The sequence below is a fragment of the Bos indicus x Bos taurus genome, chromosome 26, assembly GCF_003369695.1.
Source record: "Bos indicus x Bos taurus breed Angus x Brahman F1 hybrid chromosome 26, Bos_hybrid_MaternalHap_v2.0, whole genome shotgun sequence".
Classification (NCBI taxonomy): Eukaryota; Metazoa; Chordata; class Mammalia; order Artiodactyla; family Bovidae; genus Bos; species Bos indicus x Bos taurus.
In genome coordinates, this window is record NC_040101.1 from 24,251,667 (window position 1) to 24,275,996 (window position 24,330).

Below are 24,330 nucleotides of genomic sequence, written 5' to 3' on the forward strand. Positions count from 1 at the left end.
CCATGAAAGATTCTGTAAATATAAAATAAAGTGGGCATTGGGCTGGTATATTGTAAGAAACAAAGATAATCTTATCAAGGAACAGATTTCTTTTTGCTTCTAAGCTAGAGATATTTCTAGATGTGTTTTTAAAAAAGTAAGTATAGAAATTTTTGTCTGTGAAGTTTCTTTAAAGGAGCCGTTAATCTCTTCTGGAATAATGTAAGTGTACAGTGATGGTTCTTGTTGTTCCTCAGTGTTAGTTTCTCAATATTCAATGGGAATATTTAATCAAGAATTAAAAAAAAGATTTAAATAGCATTAATTCTGTATTTATATAAGAGTAGTGGGTCCAGGAAAAAAAATATATATATACACATAAATTATAGCAAAACAGTTATCTCCATACTCTCACATACATTTAGAATGTTTTAAAAATGCTTTCTATAAACATAATCCTCTCTACATGAGCTATGAAAACACTTAGAGCCTGGCTATCCTGCCATCACCCTGGGGTTGCTATTTCTAGGGCCTTTGGGGGCTGTGTTCTTTTCCCAAGTGATCTCGTTTCTGATCCTGGTAGGGTTCTTGATGTTCAGTCTGATTTATTCAGCAACATATGTCAGTGTACATCACAGAGAATAATTGGTCCTAAAAGTGGTCCATGTGTTTCAAGTCCACAGAAAGGAAATCACTTGCAGTGTTTGCAGACCCAAAACTGCAGGGGCCTGTGTAGCTGTTTTTTTTCTTTTTGGAAAGCACCCATTCAGTTCCACAGCAGACGGTCTAGACTTCTCAGCTGCTACAGAATTGATCCTTCAGAATATGTTTCTTAGATACACGTTCCCACATGTTTACAGGATGGCATTAGGGTTGGAAATGAAGAAGGTGAACGGAGATCAGGTTTCTCACACCACTGTCCTTGCCCAGTGGCATTGGGAATAAAAATCCTCATCCAGGTGGTATGGCATCATGGCAAGAGAGCTCCAAACCCAGTCCAGAGCCCCTGACCACTGCTTGCCCGCTGTGTGACCCTGGGAAGCCCTCTAAACTCTTATCTCTCTCTCTTTTTTTTTTCCTTATGTGCAAAACAGAGGGATTGTGTTGATCTTTGACCCCTTCAGGTTCTGACATGTCCATAAGCTATCTGAAGTGCCCAGTGTTAGCATTCCTTGGACTGCAGATGTTTAAAAGTAGGGAAATTTTCCTTTTATGAATTTGTTATGTAACTAGTTGACTGTAGTGGATTCCATGAGCCATCCTCCTGATGCTGTCATTTAGTTTAACTCGGCCTTATGTCCCACTTCAGCATGCTGCCATTCAGAATGATGTTGCATTCTGTTTAGTGTTCACGTTAAATGACTTGTGCTTCCATCCTACTTAGTGGAAGACAAGTGTTCTTCCCCTCACCTATCTTCTGCCCAGTGACATTCCCCTAAGCCCAAGGTCTGCTTCCTCTGTTTAAGGGGAAAGTTCTGAGAGCTATTGCCTTGAGAAGAGAAACTTGGAGAACCTGCTTAAACCGCCAGGGAACCCTGTTATTTCTGAATGTTGGGGGTATGACTGCTACATAGTACTATTGCTGAAATATGAGCACACTGAGTCTAGAAAGACCTACTTGAAGTATTAGCCACGCGCTGTACCCAGAACCAACTCCCTTCTCTGTCTCCAGGGCTTGCCCCATTTCTCATTTCAAGTCACGTGTTATTGTAAGCGGAAAGTTTTTCCTTCAAAACAAGGACGCATAGTATAATCCAAGAAAATAAACAAATATATTCTTTCCACTGTGCTCACACATGAGGGACACCAGAGCTCAGTGACAGTAAGTCCTACCTTGGCTATAAGAAAACCTAGAGTTCTACCTCTTTCTTGGTCATAACATGTAATAACTACTGTGAAAAAAGAGAAGAGATAATGTAATAAGAAAACATAATGTCTGCACTGATTTTTAATGAATGAATAGAAGCTTGACAGAGTAAAGATCATCCCAGGGAGGATGAACAACACAAACGGAAGAAGGCAAGTAGCCTTTAGCCTGGCCTGAGCTTAGGAGGCATGCAGGGCAGTGAAAAGAGCTAAAGCTTAAAAAAATGCATGGACCACAGATCATGAAACTATCTTTTAAACCCAAACCCTATTCTTTATGACTAAACCATGGGCAGTTTAAACAATATTAAGGAAGGAATTGATGTGATCCAGTTTGATCTGAAGATAATCTTGGCAGTAAGAGCATGGCTTCTACTTTCAGGGAACTTGTAAAAGGCTGTGCTTAGTTGCTCAGCCCTGTCTGACTCTTTGCATCCCCATGGACTGTAGCCCACCAGACTCCTCTGTCCATGGGATTCTTCAGGCAAGAATACTGGAGTGAATTGCCATGCCCTCCTCCAGGGGATCTTTTCAACTGAGGAATCAAACCAGAGTCTCCTGCATGGCAGGTGGATTTTTTACCAGCTGTAAGAGCAAGCCGGTATTTAAAACTTTAAGTCAGTAAGTTAAGTAAGGGAAGTCACTCAGTTGTGTCCAACTTGTGTCCAACCCCATGGACTGTAGGCTGCCAGGCTCCTCCATCCATAGGATTCTCCAGGCAGGAACACTTGGAGTGGGTTGCCATTTCCTTCTCCAGGGAAACTTCCCGATCCAGTGATCAAATCTGGGTCTCCCACTTTGCAGGCAGACTCTTTACCATCTGAGCCACCAGGGAATTAGTATTTAAAACTTTAAATGCAATTTTTTACTACCTTATGATGTTTAATATTTATTAAGGTCTTGCAATGTGGCATATTTTTTCTATGTCCTTTTGAATGCATTATATCATTTAATACTCCCAAGAACATTAGGAACTGTTTCTGTAATTATACCTACTTTATAGGCAGAGAACCCAAACGTTAAAGTCTGAGTAAATTGCCCAAGTTTCTATAATGTGTAATAGCCTGCATTTAAACTCAGGCAGTTTGGTTCCAGAACACTAGTTTTAACCACCAGGGCAGTGATCTTTAATCCTGGCTGCACACTAGAATCACCAGGGGAAATTAAAAACAAAAACACACTGATGCCCAGGATTCTCATTTAAACTGATTTCTGTGGGCAGAGTCTTAACATCACAGAGACAGTGGTGACTGACTAAGCCAGACTATATTGTCACCTTAACATACACAGAATAGTCACAAACATATAGCAAACATTTGCACTGCAAGCATCTGTACCAAAATTGTAAGTTAAAAAAAAAACCAACAACTGCTAAACAGCCAAATCACAGGATATGAAGACTTTTGATGCTTTTTCCAATTTTACTCTCACAAAGAAAAGCTACGACCTTCATCTTTTTAAAGACTGACAGGCAGCGCAGAAGCAAAATCAAAGAGGATAGAGTAAAAAGGAAAGGGTGACAGAGGAGTATCAAGAAAAGAAGGAAGAGAATAGCTGAAATTGGGGTTGTTGAAGTAATAAGACACCATCTACTGATGAGCAGTCGGTAATATCAAAGGCATATTTGTGGAATGTTTCCTTTCAGTAATTGTGCAAAGACTCCCTTGCCAATGCAAAGCCCTTTTCTTCTTGGCAGATTGAAGAATGTTTTACCAACTAAATGCATCCCAGTAATATTCAGAGCTTAGGTCCAACATAATCATAAGTTGCCTTGTTATTGCGGAGGTAAGCAGCCCCATTTAATAGCATATAAAATGTATTATTCATTTATGTGACTCAGACCCAGGGACAGCTGCTGGGATGAAAATAGAACCATTCTGTAATGCACAAAGCAGGTGTGTGCTTACTTGAGTAAATGAACTCTGTATTTCTGCTCAATTTTCTTATAAATATCAGAGACTGGTCTGATAGGGCTAATGTGAAGCCATTTTCTTCCAGGAAATAAAATGGTCTCAGAATGGTTTTTAATGAGCATTGAAAAAATTACCAACGGTCTTTTCTGTGGCAGAATCCCAGGGGAATGGATTCATGCTTTGTGTTTAAGCAGAACTCCTGTTGCTTCAGGCTTCAGGAAAGCCCAGGGTGGTGATTGGTCAGAACAGCGACACACGAAAGAAACGTTCTCTAGCTGATGATGCCACGTGGTAGTGAGCCCATGCCTCCAGGGGTCCTCGCCAAGATAGTCACAGGTGTGCTTGGACGCTAAGTGATTAAAGTTATAACCTGCCTTTAATATGCATTGTGCTTGACTTCTGAAACACGCAGGGAGTTTGTGATGCAGTTTAACTCACTGGGATGCCATAATTACTGTATGACATTGCTGGTCATTTCTCTGCTACCATTGCTGGTACCAGAATGTCACCATTTTCCAGTGTGTGCATCTTTTTTTTTTTTTTCCCCCAGCTTCCCTTATTTTCTTTCAAATCAGCATACAGTCATAAGCACCTACATGGACTTTTCAAAATATTTAATATCAGATAGGATGATTTGAAGATGTTCAGACATGGCAGTGACCAGTCAGAATGAGTAAGGCTCTCTCAGTACAGGAGCAGGATTTAGGAAGCTCCTTGGTGTATTAGGTGTTAACCCATTCACTTCTGGATTGCCAGGAAAAGCAAGGACTCCAAGGATAGGGGTTAACATAGCTGGGTTGGTGGGTGTGGTGCCTGCAGGGTTTGGGGCCAGTGATGATAGCCAGTTTCTAGACAGATATTTCAACATTTAAACTCTATACAGTCATCCCAGTATGGACCTAGTGATTATCAGCCTTGCATGTCTGCGGCACAAGTATGCCTTCAGTGACAAGCTTAAAGTTCACAGTCACACGAAGGAAGAAAGTCATACAAGGCATTACTGATTCCTATCAAGTAAATCATAAGGATTCCTGTAAGAGATGACACATATCTCACCTATTTTAAAGAGGTAGTACAGTACAGTGGTAACAAATACATGTATCCTAGATCCAAATTGTCTAGATGCTGGCTGTGTGATCTTGAGAAAACTAGTTAAGTTCTATGAATCTTAATTTCTTCATCTATTTATTGGGAGTAATGATACCTTCTTTATTAGGGATAGTTTGAAAGCAAATCATGTTAAGAACTTAGCAGAGTGTCTAGAACATATTAGTGAAAGGGTTAGTCGCTCAGCTGTGTCCAGCTCTTTGCAATCCTTGGACTGTAGCCCACCAGGTTCCTCTGTCCATGGAATTCTCCAGGCAAGAATACTGGAGTGGGTAGCCATTCCCTTATCCAGGGGATCTTCCCAACCCAGGGAATGAACCTGGGTCTCCTGCATTACAGGCAGATTCTTTACTATCTGACCACCAGGAAAGCCCTGAACATATTAGTACTCTCTAAATTTGAACTTATGATTTTACTTTCACAATCAGGAAAAGAGAGGAGATAAGCTGCCACTTAAAGTGTGGATAAGTTTTAGGCAGCTGATTAGGCAAAAGGTGGACATGGAAGCAGAAAGAACAAAAGAAAAGAAGCACTTTCAAGAGGATTGAAAAGAGAAGTTTGGCTAAAGCAGAATGAGCTGGTTGGGGAGAAAGAGTCCAGAAAAGTAGAACCAAGTTAGTTTATGGAGGCCTTCAGGCCCAAGTTAGAGGATTTGTGATTTATCTTAAGGAAATGGGAATTTGTGAAGCTTGTGAACAGGGAGGATAGATAATAATGTTAAGTAAAAATAACTGATAACATTTCATAATCACTTGCTAACTGTCAGGGTGGTTTTAAGTGTTCTGTGTACAGTAATCCATTTCATCCTTATGGTTACCCTATGAGGTGAGTTTAATATTAATATTTGGCCTTACAGTCATAGTGTTCAAAGTGCTTTCCCAGATGGTATTTAATTTTATTTTCTCAATCATGCTTTTAGGTAGTCAGTCTTGAGACTTAAGGACAGAGAAAGGACTTTGGCTAGATTTGAAGTAGTTGGTAAGCAATAGCCTGCACACTGCCAGATTTTGTAAATAAAGTTTTATTAGAACCCAGATTCATTTGTTCTTTTATGCATTCTCTATGTCCACTTTAATGTTACAACCCAAGAGTTGGATACTTACGACTAAAGCTATATAACCTGCAAAGCTAAAACATTTATTCCCTGGCACTTTATGTGAAAAGCTTGTCAACTTATGGTCTAGAAGAATGGAAAGACCTTGGACTTTTGATTGCTTGCATTTTGAAATCTACCAGTACCTTCCCCAGGTAGATTGGAGAAACCAAATATATGAATACATAATGTGGCTGCTGTGGACTCCACACACACAAAAAAACGATGATGACTGCATAACATTGGACCTCAAAAGTCTTAAAGAAAACCCATAGATTGTAATATACTATAAATCTGATAAATTGTATAGGACAAATTGGTAGCATAATTCTTTTTTTTTTTTTCCTATTAAGGCTAAAACAAGAAAAAAGCAAAATAGAGGGAGGATTTACTCAATCTATAGTCTAAATAGTGAAATTTCAATAGTTTAGGCATTATATCCCATAAAATATTGAGTAGAAACTCTCAAGTTTAGCCACCTTTCTGTACTGTACCATGAGTGCAACAGCCTGTACAGTATCTAATATTGAGACATATAATGCATAATAATCTTTCTTTGAACTGTACCTTCCTTTCTAATATATACATGTGTATATTACAATATATATAGTACTTATTCTGACCTTTAATTATATAGCCTTTGAAATATTTTCTGGATTATCCATGTATAGATGGTAAAAAAAAAATCCACCTGCAATGCAGGAGATCTGGGTTCAATCCCTGGGTTGGGAAGATCCCCTGCAGGAGGGCATGGCAACCCACTCCAGTATTTTTTCCTGGAGAATCCCCATGAACAGAGGAGCCAGGTGGCCTATAGCCCATGGGGTTACAAAAAGTTGGACATGACTGAGCAGCTAAGTACACATCTTTTCACCTGGATTATAAACCTATTGAGGGTAAGGAAAGAGCACATCTTCTCCTGCTATGCATTTCCCACAACTCCAAAGTGAAATTGTATATCTGTCAACTAAGATAATAAAAGCATAAATTAAAATGTTAATAATGATGCAATATGTTCCTATGATGATTTGCCTCTCCGTTGGGTGCTTACTACACACAAACTGTAACCTTCCTGACACCATGAAAGGTAGTTATGGCTAACCCTCAGGGCTGAGCAGAAGGTTTGAAAAGTTGGGAGTGATCCAAATTATCATGGGCTGAATTACAATGTGAGCTTTTCCCCATTTAGGTATAGAAAGGTGGTTTCCAATAACTGCACCGATGGAGTGAGAGAACAGTACACAGCCAAGCCGCAGAAGTGCCCAGGGAAGGCCCCACGGGGGCTGCGGATCGTCACTGCTGATGGAAAGCTGACGGCGGAGCAAGGGCACAACGTTACTCTTATGGTGCAGCTGGAAGAGGTAGGACCGGGCCCCGCCTCCCCTCTACCTTCTAGAGCCAGTGACTTCTCCCAAGAAATCATGATTTGGTTCACATGTCTTTTTGTCTTTGTTTACATAGATATATTTTTTTAATTTTAAATTTTATTTAAAATCTGTATTCCCCTTTTAGTTCCTTGGTATTTGTTATTAAGTTTGCCTTCTCTGACACAGTTCTTCAAGTACTTTCATTTCACTGCAAGTTGTTCTTCATCCTTTTTTTTTTTTAATTTTACTTAATTTAACTTTACAATATTGTATTGGTTTTGCCATATATCAAAATGAATCCGCCACAGGTATACGTGTGTTCCCCATCCTGAACCCTCCTCCTTCCTCCCTCCCCATACCATCCCTCTGGGTCGTCCCAGTGCACCAGCCCTAAGCATCCAGTATCATGCATCGAACCTGGACTGTTCTTCATTCTTACTGAACCTGTAACTTAGGGATTCTGTCTGGATTTAATCTTCTATTATTGGCACTTTTAGCAAAATGTTTTCTTAGAATACATTAATAGTATTCCTAGAACAGCTTAACACATATACATACTGAACTAACCTAAAAGCTGCTAATGCTGTCTTCCTCCTTTATCTGAAGTCATGGCTTTTCTTTCTAAAGACAACATTAACCAGTCATACATATAGCATCAAGACCAATCTAAACTAATCAAATATAATTTCCTTGACATCTGAGAGGTTTATTGTTTTAATATTAATAGTGCCTCAGGAATATTATTATAAACATCAATTATTGTTTGCCACACTATAGTTATCTGAAGTTTCTGAGTAATTAGATGGTAGAATAAGATGACATTTATATTACATATTTTAGAATGTTTACGGCACATTTGTCATCTTGTAAATGAGGCAGCTGGCCTCTAAAGGATAAACACCTTCATTAAATGATCTTAATTACTAAACCAGGCTGTCCTACCCTCAACCATGTTTTATATGTACCTAAAATATGGCCAACACCACTTTCAGCCATGTGAATGCAAAGGAATCTGAAAAGTTCACAATGACATCAGGATAAAGATATACAACATTTTCTTCTCCCCTTGTCTTCTGATAGTTCAGTGACTCTCCATCTCTAACATAGATAAAAATTACCTGGTGAGCATGTTAAAACAGTTTTCTGGGCTGCATCTTCAAAGATTCTCATACAGAAGGTTGAGGTAAGACCCAGGAATATCCTTTTCTAACAGGGTCATAGGTTATGCATTATGCTTCAAGAAAAAAGAAAGAAAGAAACAAGGGCAACATCAAGAGGCCCAGACCAGTCCAAGAGGCTCCTTGAAGGGGAAAAGATGTAGTTTGGATTACATTGTCAGGTTTGCTCAAAATACTTAGTATTTTAATTTCCATAGAAAAAGCTGTGATCTAATGAGTTGGAATTCCTGGCTCAAGTGATGCTGTTGCCTTCAGTTCAAGGACCTCTTAGACAAGCACTGCTCTAACCTAATACTCTTTTCTCCTGTCTCCTTAGTAAGTGCCTTTTAACCATACCCAGTTTTCTAAACACTAAGGTTCCCCAGTGTTCTTCAGTTGGAACTAGAAAGAGATGGGCCAATTTAGGCTAGTTGGAATTACTTGCATTTCACAGAAATAAATCTTGGGGGAGCTTCTGCCTGAGGCTATGACAGACTAGCTTGCTGCAAAGCAAATAAATATGTATTATTTAGAGCAAGAGTTAGAATGGGAAAGAGAGACACACACAGAGAAGGAGGAAGAGGACTTAGGAAATTTCAATTCTTTTCTTGAGAGAGAGGAAACTCATTGTGATGAGTTGTGCTGTATTTAATGTTGTATTTCCCCTCAAGAACTTTGCCAGTTCATCTGTCACACTGTTTAAGAGGTCAGATTTCAGATTCCTAGTAGAAGGTCAGACCAAAAGTGTTGGCTAAACATCTGTTGGTAGACTCGAGGTTGGGAAGATAAAGATTGGACTTCAGAGTTACCAAGTCAGCTGGGACTGATGATGTCAAATCCCAGAGAGGAGAGAAGCATAGAGAATTTATACAGTATTCTCTGTTCTTTGTTTCCTTGGGGGATTCCATGATGGCTTTGTTTCCTTGGGGGATTCCATGGTGGCTTAATTGGTACAGAATCTGCCTGCAAGGCGGGAGATCCAGGTTCAATCCCTGGGTTGGGAAGATCCCCTGGAGGAGGGCATGGCAACCCATTCCAGTATTCTTGCCTGGAGAATTCCATGGAGCCTGGCAGACTACAATCCATGTGGTTGCAAAGAGTTGGACACAACTGAGCCACTGACACTTTTCACGTTCACTTTTGTTTCCTTGAGTTATTTGACAATATCTGAGGGATGCAGATAAAACAGCAAGTAATCACTTAGGATGTGAAGTCAAACATAGTTTTTAGAAGTATTACATTTTGAGGAGATAGAAAAAAATTGAATTTAGAGACTATCAAGGGGAAAGCCCTGGTGAATGATTCAAGACTAGGTCCTGTAGACTGCTCTATGATAGGAGTAAGGACAGAATGGAATTAGACCAGACTCTCTACACCCTGAAATCCCACCTGAAATTATTTCAGTCTAATCATTATTAGAATGATTCCCCCATTTTAAATGTCAGAAACTGTAACAAATCCTCTTTAGAGGAAAATAACATATACCAGCAGCCTTACTACTTTTTTTTTTCATGTAAAATTTAGGGTATTTAAATAACTACAGATATATCAAGAATCAGGACCAAGAACAGGAAAAAAAAAACAACAGAAAAAAGAGTATATTTCCTGATATATGATTAATATGTTTATGAATATGGGACAAGATATAAAATTTAATCCCACAGCAGTCATCAGTAGGTGGCGGTAATCAAATGGAAGTCATAGAACTACAGGTATAGGTACTGATATTAGGAACTTAGAGGGGTTTGTAGTAGACGGAACCCAGGTGAGTGAAGGATCAGTTTATTAGAAGCAATGACAGTAGGGAATATAACATTTGGAACATAAGAGGAAAAGAGTAGAAAATAGGGAAAAGAATAATGAGACCAAAGGACATGGCGGAAAGAGTGAACACAGTCATCCTGAAGGGGAGGAACTAGTAAGAAGCCAGAATTATTTTTGGAGAGATAATGTCAGAGAATTTTCCAAAAACTGACAAAAGATATCAGCATATCAACACAGAGATTCAAGAGAATCTGAAGACTCAAAGCAGGGTATTTTAGATATTGTATTCAAACTACTGACATCATCTAAAAACAAGAGGAAATTTTAAAGCAGCGCAGACAAAAATGGAATGACATGTTTGAAGTGCTGAGGAAAAAATAGTGAAGCTAAAGCAAAAACATTTTTCAGACAAGCAAAAATGAGAATGAGTCATATAAGCTGATTTCTGTGAAAAGAATCACTAAAGGTAATTGTCCAGGCATAAAGAAAATGACCCCAGGCAAAAGCACAGAAATAATGGAAAGAGTGAAGAATAAGAAAGATGGTGGATATGCCTGTGAACTGAAGTTAATAGCAATTTTGTAGACCAATCATGTTAATCCGTTGTGGGACTTAAAATACATGCGGAATTAAAATACATGACAACAATAATATAGTATGTGAAAAGAATTAAATGGAATTAAAGAGGTTTAAGCTCCATGAAATGTCTGTGAAGAAGTATTGATAAAAGTACTCTTTTATATTAGAACCAGCATATTCAGAATGTGTGCTTTAATATCTGCTGCTGCTGCTGCTAAGTTGCTTCAGTCGTGTCCGACTCTGTGTGACCCCATAGACGGCAGCCCACCAGGCTCCCCCGTCCCTGGGATTCTCCAGGCAAGAACACTGGAGTGGGTTGCCATTTCTTTCTCCAATGCAGGAAAGTGAAAAGTGAAAGTGAAGTCGCTCAGTCGTGTCCGACTTTTAGCGATCCCATGGACTGCAGCCTTCCAGGCTCCTCCGTCCATGGGATTTTCCAGGCAAGAGTAATAGAGTGGGGTGCCATTGCCTTCTCCGGCTTTAATATCTAGTCACAAGTAAAAAACGGTAAGGTAATGCTGAGCTATCAAACTACAGATAGGAGAACTGGATGAATATTAAGTGTCTCATTAATCAAAATAAAGTAGAAAAGAGAGAAGAGGAGACATACTATCATTGAGACAAATTGAATAGATTTGAAAATGGCATATGCAAACACAGATATTTCAGTAGTTATATAAAATAAATAATTAATTATTTTTGTGGCTTGCTTAAGAAATGTGTCTAGCCCAAGATTGTGAAGATATCATACCACACATTTTTTTTCTTTAGCTTTCATATTTAAGCCTAAGATCTATTTTGAACAGAATTGTTTCAGGCAAGGGCCAAAATTTATATATATTTTCCATAAATATAGCCAGTTGACCCAGTACCATTGAAAGATAAATATTTTCACACTGAATTTCTATATGCTCAATTGAGTTATGACATAATAATATACATATATATGTGCACATAAGTATGTACTTTATGTCACATGAGACTTCAGTACAGTAGATAATGTATTATCTTTTCAGTAAATGGTGCTGCAGCATTGAGTATGAGGGAACACGTGAATCTTGACCTCTCAAAACACACCAAAATAATCTTGACTGTCAGTCTAATTTTGAAAGAGAAAACTACGGTGCTTAAAGGAAAACACACAAGGATATCTTCATGACCTTGGATTAGGAAAATATTTTTTAAACAGGAAAGAAAACCTTATAATATAAAGAAAAATATGATTTACTAAGATTACATTAAAATTGAGAATTTCTTTTCTTCAACAGTCATTATTTTAAAAACTGTAAAGGTGAAATCTAGAGGGGAAGAAGTTATTTTCAATACACACTTTCAATAAGGGACTCATGCCCAGAAAAATATAAATAAATCCTACAAATCAATAAGAAAAATTCCATCAACCTAGTAGAAAATGTACAAATGATTTAGAAATCTCAAAGAGGGTAACCACATAGCCAATAAGCATATGAAAAATTACCAACACCACCGCTTATCCAGAGAATGCAATTTAAAACTATAATAAATTATTGCTATGTACCCATCAGAAGACTGGTATTTTAAAAGACTAACAATATCAAGTGGTGCTGTTGGGGCAACTGGTTAGTCATCCAGTACTGTTAGGAGTGTAGATTGGCACCCTGGAGACCAGCTCGACATGAAATACTATACCTGAATACGTGCACAACCTAAGAGCCACATTTCCACTCCAAAGATACATTCATCAGAAATGCATACAGTGCAAACTATTATATATAGGATGAGACAACAACAAGGTCCTATTGTATAGCACAGGGAACTACATTCAGTATCCTGTGATAAGCCATCATGGAAAAGAATATTAAAAAGTAAATATATATACATGTATATAACTGAATCACTTTGTTGTGCTGGATAAATTAACTCAACATTGTAAATCCAACTATGCTTCAATAAAGTTTAAAAACAAAGGGAAATGCATACAAATGTGCATAAGAAAGTATGTAAAATAATATATATAGCAGAGGAATTCCCAAGAGCTCAAAAACTGAAAATAAACATCCGTCAATATTAGCACAGAGAAATAAATGACAATATACATATAAAACGGAACACCATACAATGAAAAAGAACAAACTACTGCTACATACAGAAACTTGAATGAATCGTGTAGCTAATATTGAGCTAAAGGAATCAGACTGAAAAAATGCATATTACATGTCTACCTAGCAATGGCACCCCACTCCAGTACTCTTGCCTGGAAAATCCCATGGACGGAGGAGCCTGGTAGGCTGCAGTCCATGGGGTCGCTAAGAGTCAGACATGACTGAGCGACTTCACTTTCACTTTTCACTTTCCTGCATTGGAGAAGGAAATGGCAACCCACTCCAGTATTCTTGCCTGGAGAATCCCATGGACGGAGGAGCCTGGTGGGCTGCTGTCTATGGGGTCGCACAGAGTCGAACACGACTGAAGCGACTTAGCATAGCATAGCATAGTTAAACTGAAAAAAAAAAAAAATAAGCAAAACTGATTTATGGTGATGAGAATGAGAATAAGTATTACCTTTGGAGGGGGAGTGGCAGGGACAATTTCTGGGCTAGTCACAATTTAAATTTTTTTGATGATTAATGAATGCATCTACTTTGTAAAATTCAGGTTGTATATTTAATAGTATGCATATGTTTCTTTATGCATAGCATGTTCAACAAAAAGCTGACTTAAAAATCATTTTAGAAATTCAAATAAAATAGAATACTTTGTATTTAGATCTTTAAGCAGTAAGGAAACAGAAAACTGTTAAGGAGGTATTCATTTTCCAGACTAATCCTATACCCTGTGGTGAAGGTGAAGGCCCCTTTCCCAAAGACATAAGGAACCTGATTATGCAACTCAGAAGAACATTATCTTTTGAAGCAACAGACATCAATGCCAGAGCAGGATTCAGAATTTAGATTTTTATTTCATTTTGAAGAATGCAGTAAAGGAAAATCTGAAATAAGAAATCAGTCCTGGTCAGCTCCAACCTGTGTGCACCCTCCAGGGACAGAGTCCAGGCTCTCACCTATTTGATGTCATTTTCCACGCAACCAGGATGATCAGGCACCTCAAACTTGGCTGAGTGATGTGGGAACAAATTGGGGAATCTGGTTCTAAGATGTGTAAAGTCTGCCTTCTGGGCACAAAAAAGGGAAAAAAAAATAACAAGTCAGTTCATTCCACTTGAATGGGCAAAGCTGCAAGAGCAAGGATGAATCCACTGCCTGCAGCTGTCAGAATCGGCCCCTTGATTTTCTTGTCTCCTATCGCAGAGCACAAAGCCTTAAGGACTGTCCCCATATAAGGAGGCCCCAGAGAGCTCACATTTGATTGTGAGATTCTGTGCTCATGAATCACAAGCTCTCCTTACAGAAACAGCATCAAGTTCTCTTAATCTCTGGATTATATATGTAGGCAGAGCTCAGGCATGTGATAAACAATGTGAAATACAGAAAATCTGAAAGTCTTATAGAACCTGGGGAGCATTGAGACTTGAAAAAAAGATCCCATTTGTAAGTGCTTGCATGGATTGTCTCATCTAGATCCTGCAGTGGGTAAGTAAAGATTACTGTTATCATTTTATAGATGGTGCAGTGGAAGCACAGAAAGGCAAAGTAACTCACCTAAGATCACACAGCCAGCTATAGTACTGCAGCCAGGAGTCAAATCCAGGACCTATGGTATCCTGCCTTTTATCACTTGTCTGTAGTGGAAACAACCATTTTTCTGGCAAAGAACTTACTGTGGTTCCCAAGCCTTCCTAGAAACGCTTGGCTGGGGCAGGTAGTAACAAGGATCAAGCAGTAGAAAGAATAGGCCTAATTATCTATGTCCAAGCCCAAGCTGGGCTATGGCTGCTGCTATATTCTCTCTTTTTTTTTTTTTTCCACCCATCTTTTTTTTTTAATTGAGGGATAATTGCTTTACAGAATTTTGTTATTTTCTGTCAAATCTCAAAATGAATCAGCCATAGATATACATATTTACCCTCCCTTTTGAACCTCCTCCCAGTCCCCCCATCCTACTCATCAGTATGTAAACCAAGATTTCCTCCTGGATTTTCTGAGAATATCCATGGCTCTTGAGATCAGCTTCTTGGAAACCATTTCAGCAATGAGAGAAGCCAAATCTTCTCTTGGGTGTCCTCCTCTTTGCAAAACTATGCCTTTATTGAATGACTACATTATTTCTAGCACTGTTTTATCCCTCTAAAAAATGTTGGAAAACATATTTTTTCCAACAAAAATATGAATGCAGTATATGAGGACTTTAACATCTATGTATACCAAACTTCTCCAGAGTCTTGAGTATGAATTTGGCTATAATATTGCTTCAGTTCGGTTCAGTCGCTCAGTCGTGTCCGACTCTTTGCGACCCCATGAATCGCAGCACGCCACGCCTCCCTGTCCATCACCAACTCCTGGAGTTCACTCAGACTCAGGTCCATCGAGTCAGTGATGCCATCCAGCCATCTCATCCTCTGTCGTCCCCTTCTCCTCCTGCCCCCAATCCCTCCCAGCATCAGAGTCTTTCCCAATGAGTCAACTCTTTGCATGAGGTGGCCAAAGTACTGGAGTTTCAGTTTTAGCATCATTCCTTCCAAAGAAATCCCAGGGCTGATCTCCTTCAGAATGGACTGGTTGGATCTCCTTGCAGTCCAAGGGACTCTCAAGAGTCTTCTCCAACACCACAGTTCAAAAGCATCAATTCTTCAGCGCTCAGCCTTCTTCACAGTCCAACTCTTGCATCCGTACATGACCACAGGAAAAACCATAACCTTGACTAGACGGACCTTTGTTGGCAAAGTAATGTCTCTGCTTTTGAATATGATATCTAGGTTGGTCATAACTTTCCTTCCAAGGAGTAATATTGCTTAATTAAATTTAAAACAAACAAACAAACAAAAAAAACCCTTATGTATGCCACTGGTAATACGTGTGTTCTCTACATCCTCATCAAAATTTCTGAATTCACTTCTCATTTCAATTTGTTCCTAAATTTACTTTGAGTAGAGTGTCTGAAATGCTCTCATATCTAGGACCAGTTCTTTATAACAGTGGGGATATTAATGCCATGCTTCTGATGCCTCTAAAGCGGCAAGTCCTCCAGGTGCCACAAAAGGTCCCAGCTACATGTTGATATGACACTGTAGTGTGATTACTGAGATGTGGGCAGATTTCCAAGCCAGGATAATATTTTGTCGTTTGGACACCAAGGATCATGCTTCTGCGTCTCATGGTTTATTCCTGGTTCAACTTTCTTCTCCAAGTTTGTCTCATGTCTGTGGGGCTAGGTTAGGTTAAGGACTGATGCTACCCCCTCCACCTTTGTCCTCAGCTGTGTGTGTGTGTGTGTGTGTGTGTGTGTGTGTGTGCTTAGTCGCTGTTGTGTCTCTTTGTGACCCTATGAACTGTAGCCCCCCAGGCTCCTCTGTCCATGGGATTCTCCAGGCAAGAATACAGGAGTGGGTTGCCATGCCCTCCTCTAGGGGATCTTCTCAACCCAGGGATCAAACCTACCCTATCTTTGTCCTCAGTTACTTACATATAACCCCCTCCACACAACACACACACACATAAGCTATGTCCGCTTTGTGTATCAACTAAAGCACTAGAGACCTGAGGAGTCAACTGTTCCACCAATGGAACATTGTGTTCCACACAGTGTACATTGTGTGTACAACACAATGTACGTGTGTTTATTTGTTCTTCATTTTATGAGTTCCAACCTTGTAGGAACTCAAACCCGTCAAATACTTTTCATTTATGAGTAGACATGTTTCAGCTTGTGGAACTACATGTTTTGGGCTAACTAGGATCTCTGCTGTATCAAGTTTTAAGTATAAATTTAAACATACAATACAGAAAGTACTAAGTAGTTTGTATTTATTCAAAACAAAAATTAATTTATTGGATACATTATAATAAAATCTGTATTGCTGCTACTGCTACTGCTGCTGCTAAGTAACTTCAGTCGTGTCCAACTCTGTGCGACACCATAGACGGCAGCCCACCAGGGTCCGCCATCCCTGGGATTCTCCAAGCAAGAACACTGGAGTGGGTTGCCATTTCCTTCTCCATTGCATGAAAGTGAAAAGTGAAAGTGAAGTTGCACAGTAAGTGTCCAACTCTTACCGACCCCATGGACTGCAGCCTACCAGGCTCCTCTGTCTATGGGATTTTCCAGGCAAGAGTACTGGAGTGGGTTGCCATTGCCTTCTCCGAAAATCTGTATTAGATCATTATAAATATCTATATACTAATACATAATAGCACCCTTCTCTTTTCTGACATCTCCAAATAAATGATCAATATTATTAAGACATGAATCATGTCCTGCCTGGTTGTAACTCTGCTTACCATGTCTGCAATATTGGTAGGAACTCAATAAATGTGTGTTGATTTGAATAGACTTCCTCCAGGAGAGTAGAGATAAAGCCTAAACTTGAAAAGGCTCTTAAGATTCGAATAAAACCCTAAACATGTTAGTCTTTATCTGAAATCTAAAGCCCTTCCTTTATTCTGTATTAGTGCATGTCCTAATTCTAATATAAGAATATCAATGAAAACCTTGCTAAAACCAGAGCAAAAAAGAGAACTTCTTATTGACTGTAGATAATCAAAGGTACACTGATGCTTATAGCTCTGTGTACAATAGTTGGGACCTGAGCCAAAATTTTTCCAATTTGAGAAATGCAAGAAATGTGATCGCTTTTCATTAATGGTATGTGATGCTACCCCCCCCACCTCCCACACACACACATACGTCTAGGTGACACAATGACTCCATATACAAACCCTTCAAAACCATACAGCTTGGTTACTCAGAGAACCACAGAGTTCTGGTAACGCTGATGAAAAGCCCCCTTGTCAGGAACCCCATCTCTGCTGCTGTGAGGGTTCTCTCCAAATATATGAGAATAAAAGAATCTTCATTGGAAGCAACAGGCGAAGGAGCCAGTCTTGCTTCCATCCCAGACCTACTCATTGTGGAGGATCCAGGAACACACACGTGTGAACACCCACACTCACACTGCAATGTGCATTTATGCATCATTGTTTCTTAAGGACAAAGAACAATGATCCAGGAACAACCAAGAGAGGAGAGGAAGAATCCATGAAGCTGTGTTTAAGAAGCTTAACATTTTGCATTTTGTAATGGCTCCTGAATTTTAGGAAGCTGATCAAAAGTGTTCTGCAGAGAGACCCCAGCAGCATCCAATGAGTGGTAGCATCTGTCTGGAGACTTGCTTAAGATGGATATCCCCTGGACCACTAATGAGCACCTAATGAGTCTATGGACTTTCAATGTGATAACCCGGCTTTCTAGGGAAATCCAATGTGACAACCTGAAGGCACAGGATGAATGGTGAAGGCCCTAATCAGTCTTAAGAACTCAACAAAAGTGATTTGGAAGGCAGTCATTTGAGAGGACTGCTAGGCGGAAGTAGTGTCTGCATGTTACGGGAGATAATTAAATCTGTTTTAAACAGCTGTAAGAATAAAGAGATGCAATTCACTGCATAATTTAAGACTTTTAAATTAAATCTGAGGCAGGGGACTAAAATTAAAAACTTTGATCCGTATCTCATTGTTTTAATACTTCAATTTACATACAAAGACTGGAACTTAATAAGGAAAATTCATGATTATAACTTCTTCTGTGAGATTTAACTTGGAAATGTGAAGGCTGTGTCCTCATTAAATGGATTTCAATGAGCTGTAATTTCACATACATTGAAAGACTTACAGCCACATAAAAGTAACCACAGTGTAATAACACCTCATAAATTTTGCAGAATGCTGCCCACCATCAGATGGTAGAAAAGATGACTTTTGATAATTGTGTGTGTGTGTGTGTATGAAAGAGAGAGAGAGAGAGAGAGAGAAACTCATCTGTTGAATTGATAAAGGGAGCTGACCTACTTTTTCATTTGGAGAAAGAGTTGGCATGAAGAGTTCTCAGGAAGTGTTAAGTCCAGGCAGGTATGCATCACTTTTCTAGGCCAGCCCCGATCTGACTCAGAAGATTCAGCTGTTTTCTTCTTCCACACAAAGGAATGGAAGCTGATTTCAATGAGCCATGGAGATTTAAGAGGCTTTCTCATGTATTATTCCTTACTCCATGCAGCTTTATTCTCTTTGACTCTAAGCAAGGTAATTGAGCCACTTTATTTCTTCTCCCTTGTTGCTTTGGGTTAAATAGGAAAGAAAGAAATGAGGCAGGCAATATAGATTGTCTTTAGCCTGAGGCCTGATGCCTGAAGTTCAGATTGAATTCAGGTTAGCAGCTCTAAGGTCCCGCTTTTCTCTTCCCTCAGTACCGGTTCCACAGGCATTGGTGTATTTCTATCCTTTAGGGTTTCAGAGAATAGGTGTTTGCAAAGCACTTCAGTCTGCCTTGACAAGCAAAGAGAGATACTTGGTTCATTACTGAGAGTTTCGGTACAGTGAGCATCCAAGGGCCGGAGTCATAAAATCGTCTTCAGTTTGGATTTTCAATCTTTCAACCTGGCTGCTTCAGGCCCTCCACACAGGGGCCCACCACCCCTTGAATCAGGGCTGAAGCCACGCAATTCTTGCCCAAGTGCATAACTTCCTCAGATTTCTGGCTTTACACTCCGTCATTCATTATTCCATGACTCTCTGTCTTACCAGCCCACTCCTCTGCGTAATCCACCATTCACCTATAGTGGAAAATCTCCATCGCAGCACTTGGATAGTTCTGCTTCTTCACCTAAGAGTGGAGATTATTTCAGCAGCCTGAAGAGATGTTGGAACATTGTGGATGTCCAATAACGCCAACTGAAAGCATAGTATTATTAAAATGGCAGGATACCCAGTCTAGAAATGACAACTAGAATCATCACCATTCTGCTCATCTTTAATTTATAGGTAAAGGAATTGAGGTCCAATTGTAAAATGCATTTCAGAGGACAGTTAACTATGTCTTCTAACTTCCAGGTCACCACCTACCTTCTGTAGGGCACTTCTTCCACATATAATACACCTGTAGACCTCTGTAAAATCACTGAAATCTCATCAACCTAATAACTTGGGAAAGTGATGAAGTGACATCTGGGGCAAGAAATCATATATCCATTTTATAGGCAGGATCCCATGACTCAAGTCTACCAAGTGATAGCTAAATATAGAAGTTCTGAAAGCTATTTAAAAATGTTAACAGCATAGCATAAAACAGTGTAATAATTCCAGTGCCACCATTGTGGTGGTGGTGGTGGTTGTGTGTGTGTGTGTGTGTGTGTGTGCACACGTGTGTGCAATATCATTGGTTAATATGGTACTCACCAGTGTAAAAATGTAATCTCTGGGTGGCATGATTATGAGCGATTTGAACTTTCTTCCAAATTTCATCCTCGTTCCACAGTTTTCTCAAAGAATTCATCATGGCTTTTCTCTTGGTTCTTTCTTCTAATAAGATTAACATATTTTATCATATTTTAAAACTAGAGAAGAAATATAGGTTTATTCCTAAAGGAATCTTCCTACTTTTCTTTCTTTAAAATGAAATTGTTCTTATGACATACCCGAATGTTTACTTTTAGAGTGATTTTTTTAAAATCATTCAAAACCACTTACACAATGTACATTATTGAGCAGCCCCAGAGTTTCCCTGCCAAAGCCTGCTGGGGTGATTCCTGAGGCCACAATGCAGTGGCGGCAAACAGTATATCAGTGCCCTTTACCACCTGAAAAAGGCTCAAAAGCACGATGGCCCAAAGTTCTGATGGCTCTACACCACAATATCTGGGTGGAGTAAGGGGGCCTCTGTTTATAGTCATTCATCTACTTATACAAGCCAAATGTTGACTTCCAGTATTCTGTTCTATTCAGACAAGCACAGAAGACATAAAAAGGAAATTTGGAAATTTGCTGTTCATTTAGACACATGGTGCTACAGTTTATTTGTAAGTGAGAAGGTAAACCATTTTGTGATGTTATAATGGAAAGTTCTTAGTCTGAGCATTAGATCCAGAAGTATCTGGATATTTAGTTAGGCAAGCTCCGAGAATCATAGTCCTCAAAGAAGGGTCTAGCCATTTGTATTTCGTCAGAAAAAAGGTGAAGTGCTCATCCAGTCAGATTATTTGGTGGATCCAGAATCCTGTCTCTCTGGTATCACTGGCTTTGTCAGACCCAAATTTTTTTCTGGTGAAATCATAAAACCCCATGGACCACCCTCCATACTGTTGTGAATGTTCTCCCTTAAGGTCAAAGGATCCAAATTCACTGTTGCCTTTACTCTCAGAGAAGCCCAAGGGTCTGCACATTTGGAGAGGTGCCTGTGCTGTTATTGAAAAGCATCTCTGAATAGGCAAGGGGAGGAGGATTATTCTATATTTTGCAATTGTGCCAATACCTAGATATCTTGGAATTATGTATAAAGCTTGGCTTTGAAATTAAAAAGAAGCCCATAGGGCAGGCTTCAAACCAGACCACCAGAAAACACTGTCCCAGCTCATCTGGTGAGGCAGCCTCAGCTTTCAGTAATAGTAATACCTCTTGGAAGAGTTGCCAGAGAGGACCAAGAACTAGGAACAGAAGATAGAGCATGTGCAACTGCTTCTTATCATAGACTGGTATTGTCCTGTGCCAGGGCTCTGCTGACTGTTATACAATGGCAGGTCCCACACAGTTTCAGCCCCTGATTCCTGTTTACAGTCATCTCATTCTTTGTCAAGCACTCATATTACCATGAGTCTTTACAAATGTATTTTGTAGTTTCCATGGTATTCCAGTGTATTATATTGGTATCTACTTACATCCCTTTTTAATGTAGAATTTGATCTGTGCTGGCATTCCTCTAAAGAGTTTTCATTACTGAAGCCTACAATCACTGTTGGGTCTTACCTGTCAGTCAATGCGTTCTTCAGTGTCCATCTGGCAATGAGCACACTGAGTATCTATCTTGCGTGAAAAAGAAGTTCACAGAACTCCTTAAGTTAACTTCTTCTTGAGTTAAGAAGAGCTTGGTGACTCTAGACGAATTGTAACAGTCTTTCAGGCCTGAGTCTTAATAGGGTTGAAGATTCAATGCGAAACTACACAGAGAACAGTCGTTACTATTTCTAGAACAGAAAACTTTTGAGAAATGTGCTCTCTCTTTTCCCTTAGTGACCATCAGGGGGTATTCTAGAACACTCTTAACTTGCACAATTCATGTAAGAAGTCCCATGCCAGAGTTCATTTTTATTGAATAAGCACAAGGGGAATAGCACTTCTCTCCATGAACTCCTTTACACCAGCTGACAAAATCTCTTCTTTGGAGACCAGAGCAGCATTATACCACAGTTTTCTCCTTTTTGTTTCCTGCTGAGACCTTGCCAATCTGAATCTAAAGTTGCGAACCTGTCTCATACCCTGGAGTAAGATATGCAAGGCAAAGGCAGATTATTTTTTATTTTCTAATTTATTTTATTGAAATATACTTAATTTGTAGTGTTGGTTAATTTCTGCTGTACAGCAAAGGAATTTACTTATATATGTATATTCTTTTTCATAAGGCTTTATCACAAGATACTGAATCTAGTTCCCTGTGCTATACAGAAGCACCGTATTGTTTATGCATTCTATATACAATAGTTTGCATCTGCTAATCCCAAACTCCCAATCCATGCCTCCCCCGTCCCATGCGCTTGGCCAACACAAGTCTGTTCTCTGTGTCTGTGAGTCTATTTTCTGTTTCATGGATAAGTTTGCTTGTGTCATATTTTAGACTGCACATAGAAATGGTATCCTATGGTATCTGTCTTTCTCTCTCTAACTCGTTCCCTTAGTATGATAATCTCTAGCTCCATCCACGTTGCTGCCAATGGCATTATTCCATTCCTTTTTATAGATATTCCGCCCTGTGTCTGCACCGCATCTTCTGTATCCCTTCATCTGTTGATGGACATTTAGGGTGTTTCCATGTCTTGGCTATTGAGAATAGTGGTGCTCTGAATGTAGGGATGCATGTATCTTTTTGAATTATAGCTTCATCCAGATACATGCCTAGGAGTGGGATTGCTGGATCTTATGGTAATTCTATTTTTAGTTTTTTGAAGAACCACTATACTGTTTTCCCATAGTGGCTGCACCAATTTCCATTCCCAAAAGGTATATTAGTTTTAGTTCACACCTCCCACCCTGTCCAAATACCTTTAGTCATAAGAAGAAAAGGCTGAAATGTCTGATTTTTTGCTTCTGGCATTTAATGTTACCTAGTGATAATGTTGTTCAAATATTGTGATCAAAAGAACATTAAAATAACAACAGAAACCTAAGACCAGAGTTGGCTGTATCCCAGCATCAGTGCCTGTGTTACCTCCGGGTTATTTCCTTGTACTCAGTCAATGTTTAAATGTTAACAGTAACAGTACGGTTAGGGTGTTGTGTTTTGTGCTGTTTCTTGTGTCATGGCCTACTCCACCTCTCCTTTTAAATTTGGTGAAGTATTTGTTTCCCCTCCTTTACTCCTCGCTTTTAATCCTGCTGATCTTCCTCTGCCCCTCATGTCATTTCACCCCTGGGGTAGTCAGTGTTAACAGACTGGGCTATTTTAATGACCACATTTATGCTCATGCAAACATATACAGACATACATACTTACAGGACATATAATGTGTTGTCTTATGCATCTGAAAAAACAGGTTATTCCATAGGTGATTGACTTCAATGCAGTTTTTGCTGCATAAACTTTAAGGCCCCTTCCAAGACTGAATTTCAGTAAAGCCTTTGTCAGGCCTGTCCTTGAGCTTTGCAAGGACCAGCCTCTGACAAACGAGTCCAGTTTCTATCTGCAGTGGCTCCCTAATGACTTCTGGAGCTCTTGGAGTCTCATTTCTGCACCAAGGCTGTCAGTGTTGAGTTACTGTAGCATTTGTTTTCCCATTTTTCTCTAAAGCCCTGTTACAGGAACTGATAAGTTCACACACCTTTCATTCCTCAGGTTAATCTTGGCCTCATTGCGGCCATTTGATCTATTTGCTTTTCTATTACAGAAGTCAGCGCTGCCCTTGGAGAATCCCCATATGGATTTCATGTGGCTTTTGGTCCTTTCTTGGGAACTTCTTTTGGCTTAGTATTCTCAGTTATATGTCTATATTAGGGCACAGGACCAAACGCATTATGTCTAAAGAAATTTATTTGACAGTGTAGATATTTTCCAGCCTATGTTGTATTTCAGGAATGTTGACTTGTCATTTATGAGATCGAATACCTAATAAGTACCTCTCAGTGATACACAAGATTTTCCTGATCAGTAACTCAGTTCAATTCAGTCTCCCAGTTGTGGCCAAATCTAAGCAACCACATGGACTGCAGCATGCCAGGCTTCCCTGTCCATCACCAACTCCCGGAGCTTGCTCAAACTTACGTTTATCGAGTCGGTGATGCCATCCAACCATCTCATCCTCTGTTGTTCCCTTCTCCTCCTACCTTCAATCTTTCCCAGCATAAGGGTCGTTTCTAATGAGTCAGTTCTTCATA

The 24,330-nt window shown here is 39.5% G+C and overlaps 1 protein-coding gene across 4 annotated transcripts in view; it reads left to right on the forward strand.

Annotated features, from left to right (window-relative positions):
• SORCS1 (sortilin related VPS10 domain containing receptor 1) overlaps positions 1–24,330 on the forward strand; it is a 576,537-nt gene that overhangs the window by 486,356 nt on the left and 65,851 nt on the right. For all 4 annotated transcript variants that reach the window (XM_027528998.1, XM_027528999.1, XM_027529000.1 and 1 more), the window contains exon 18: positions 7,148–7,319. In XM_027528998.1, coding sequence (XP_027384799.1) covers positions 7,148–7,319 — 172 coding nt within the window. The remainder of the gene's footprint in view (positions 1–7,147; positions 7,320–24,330) is intronic.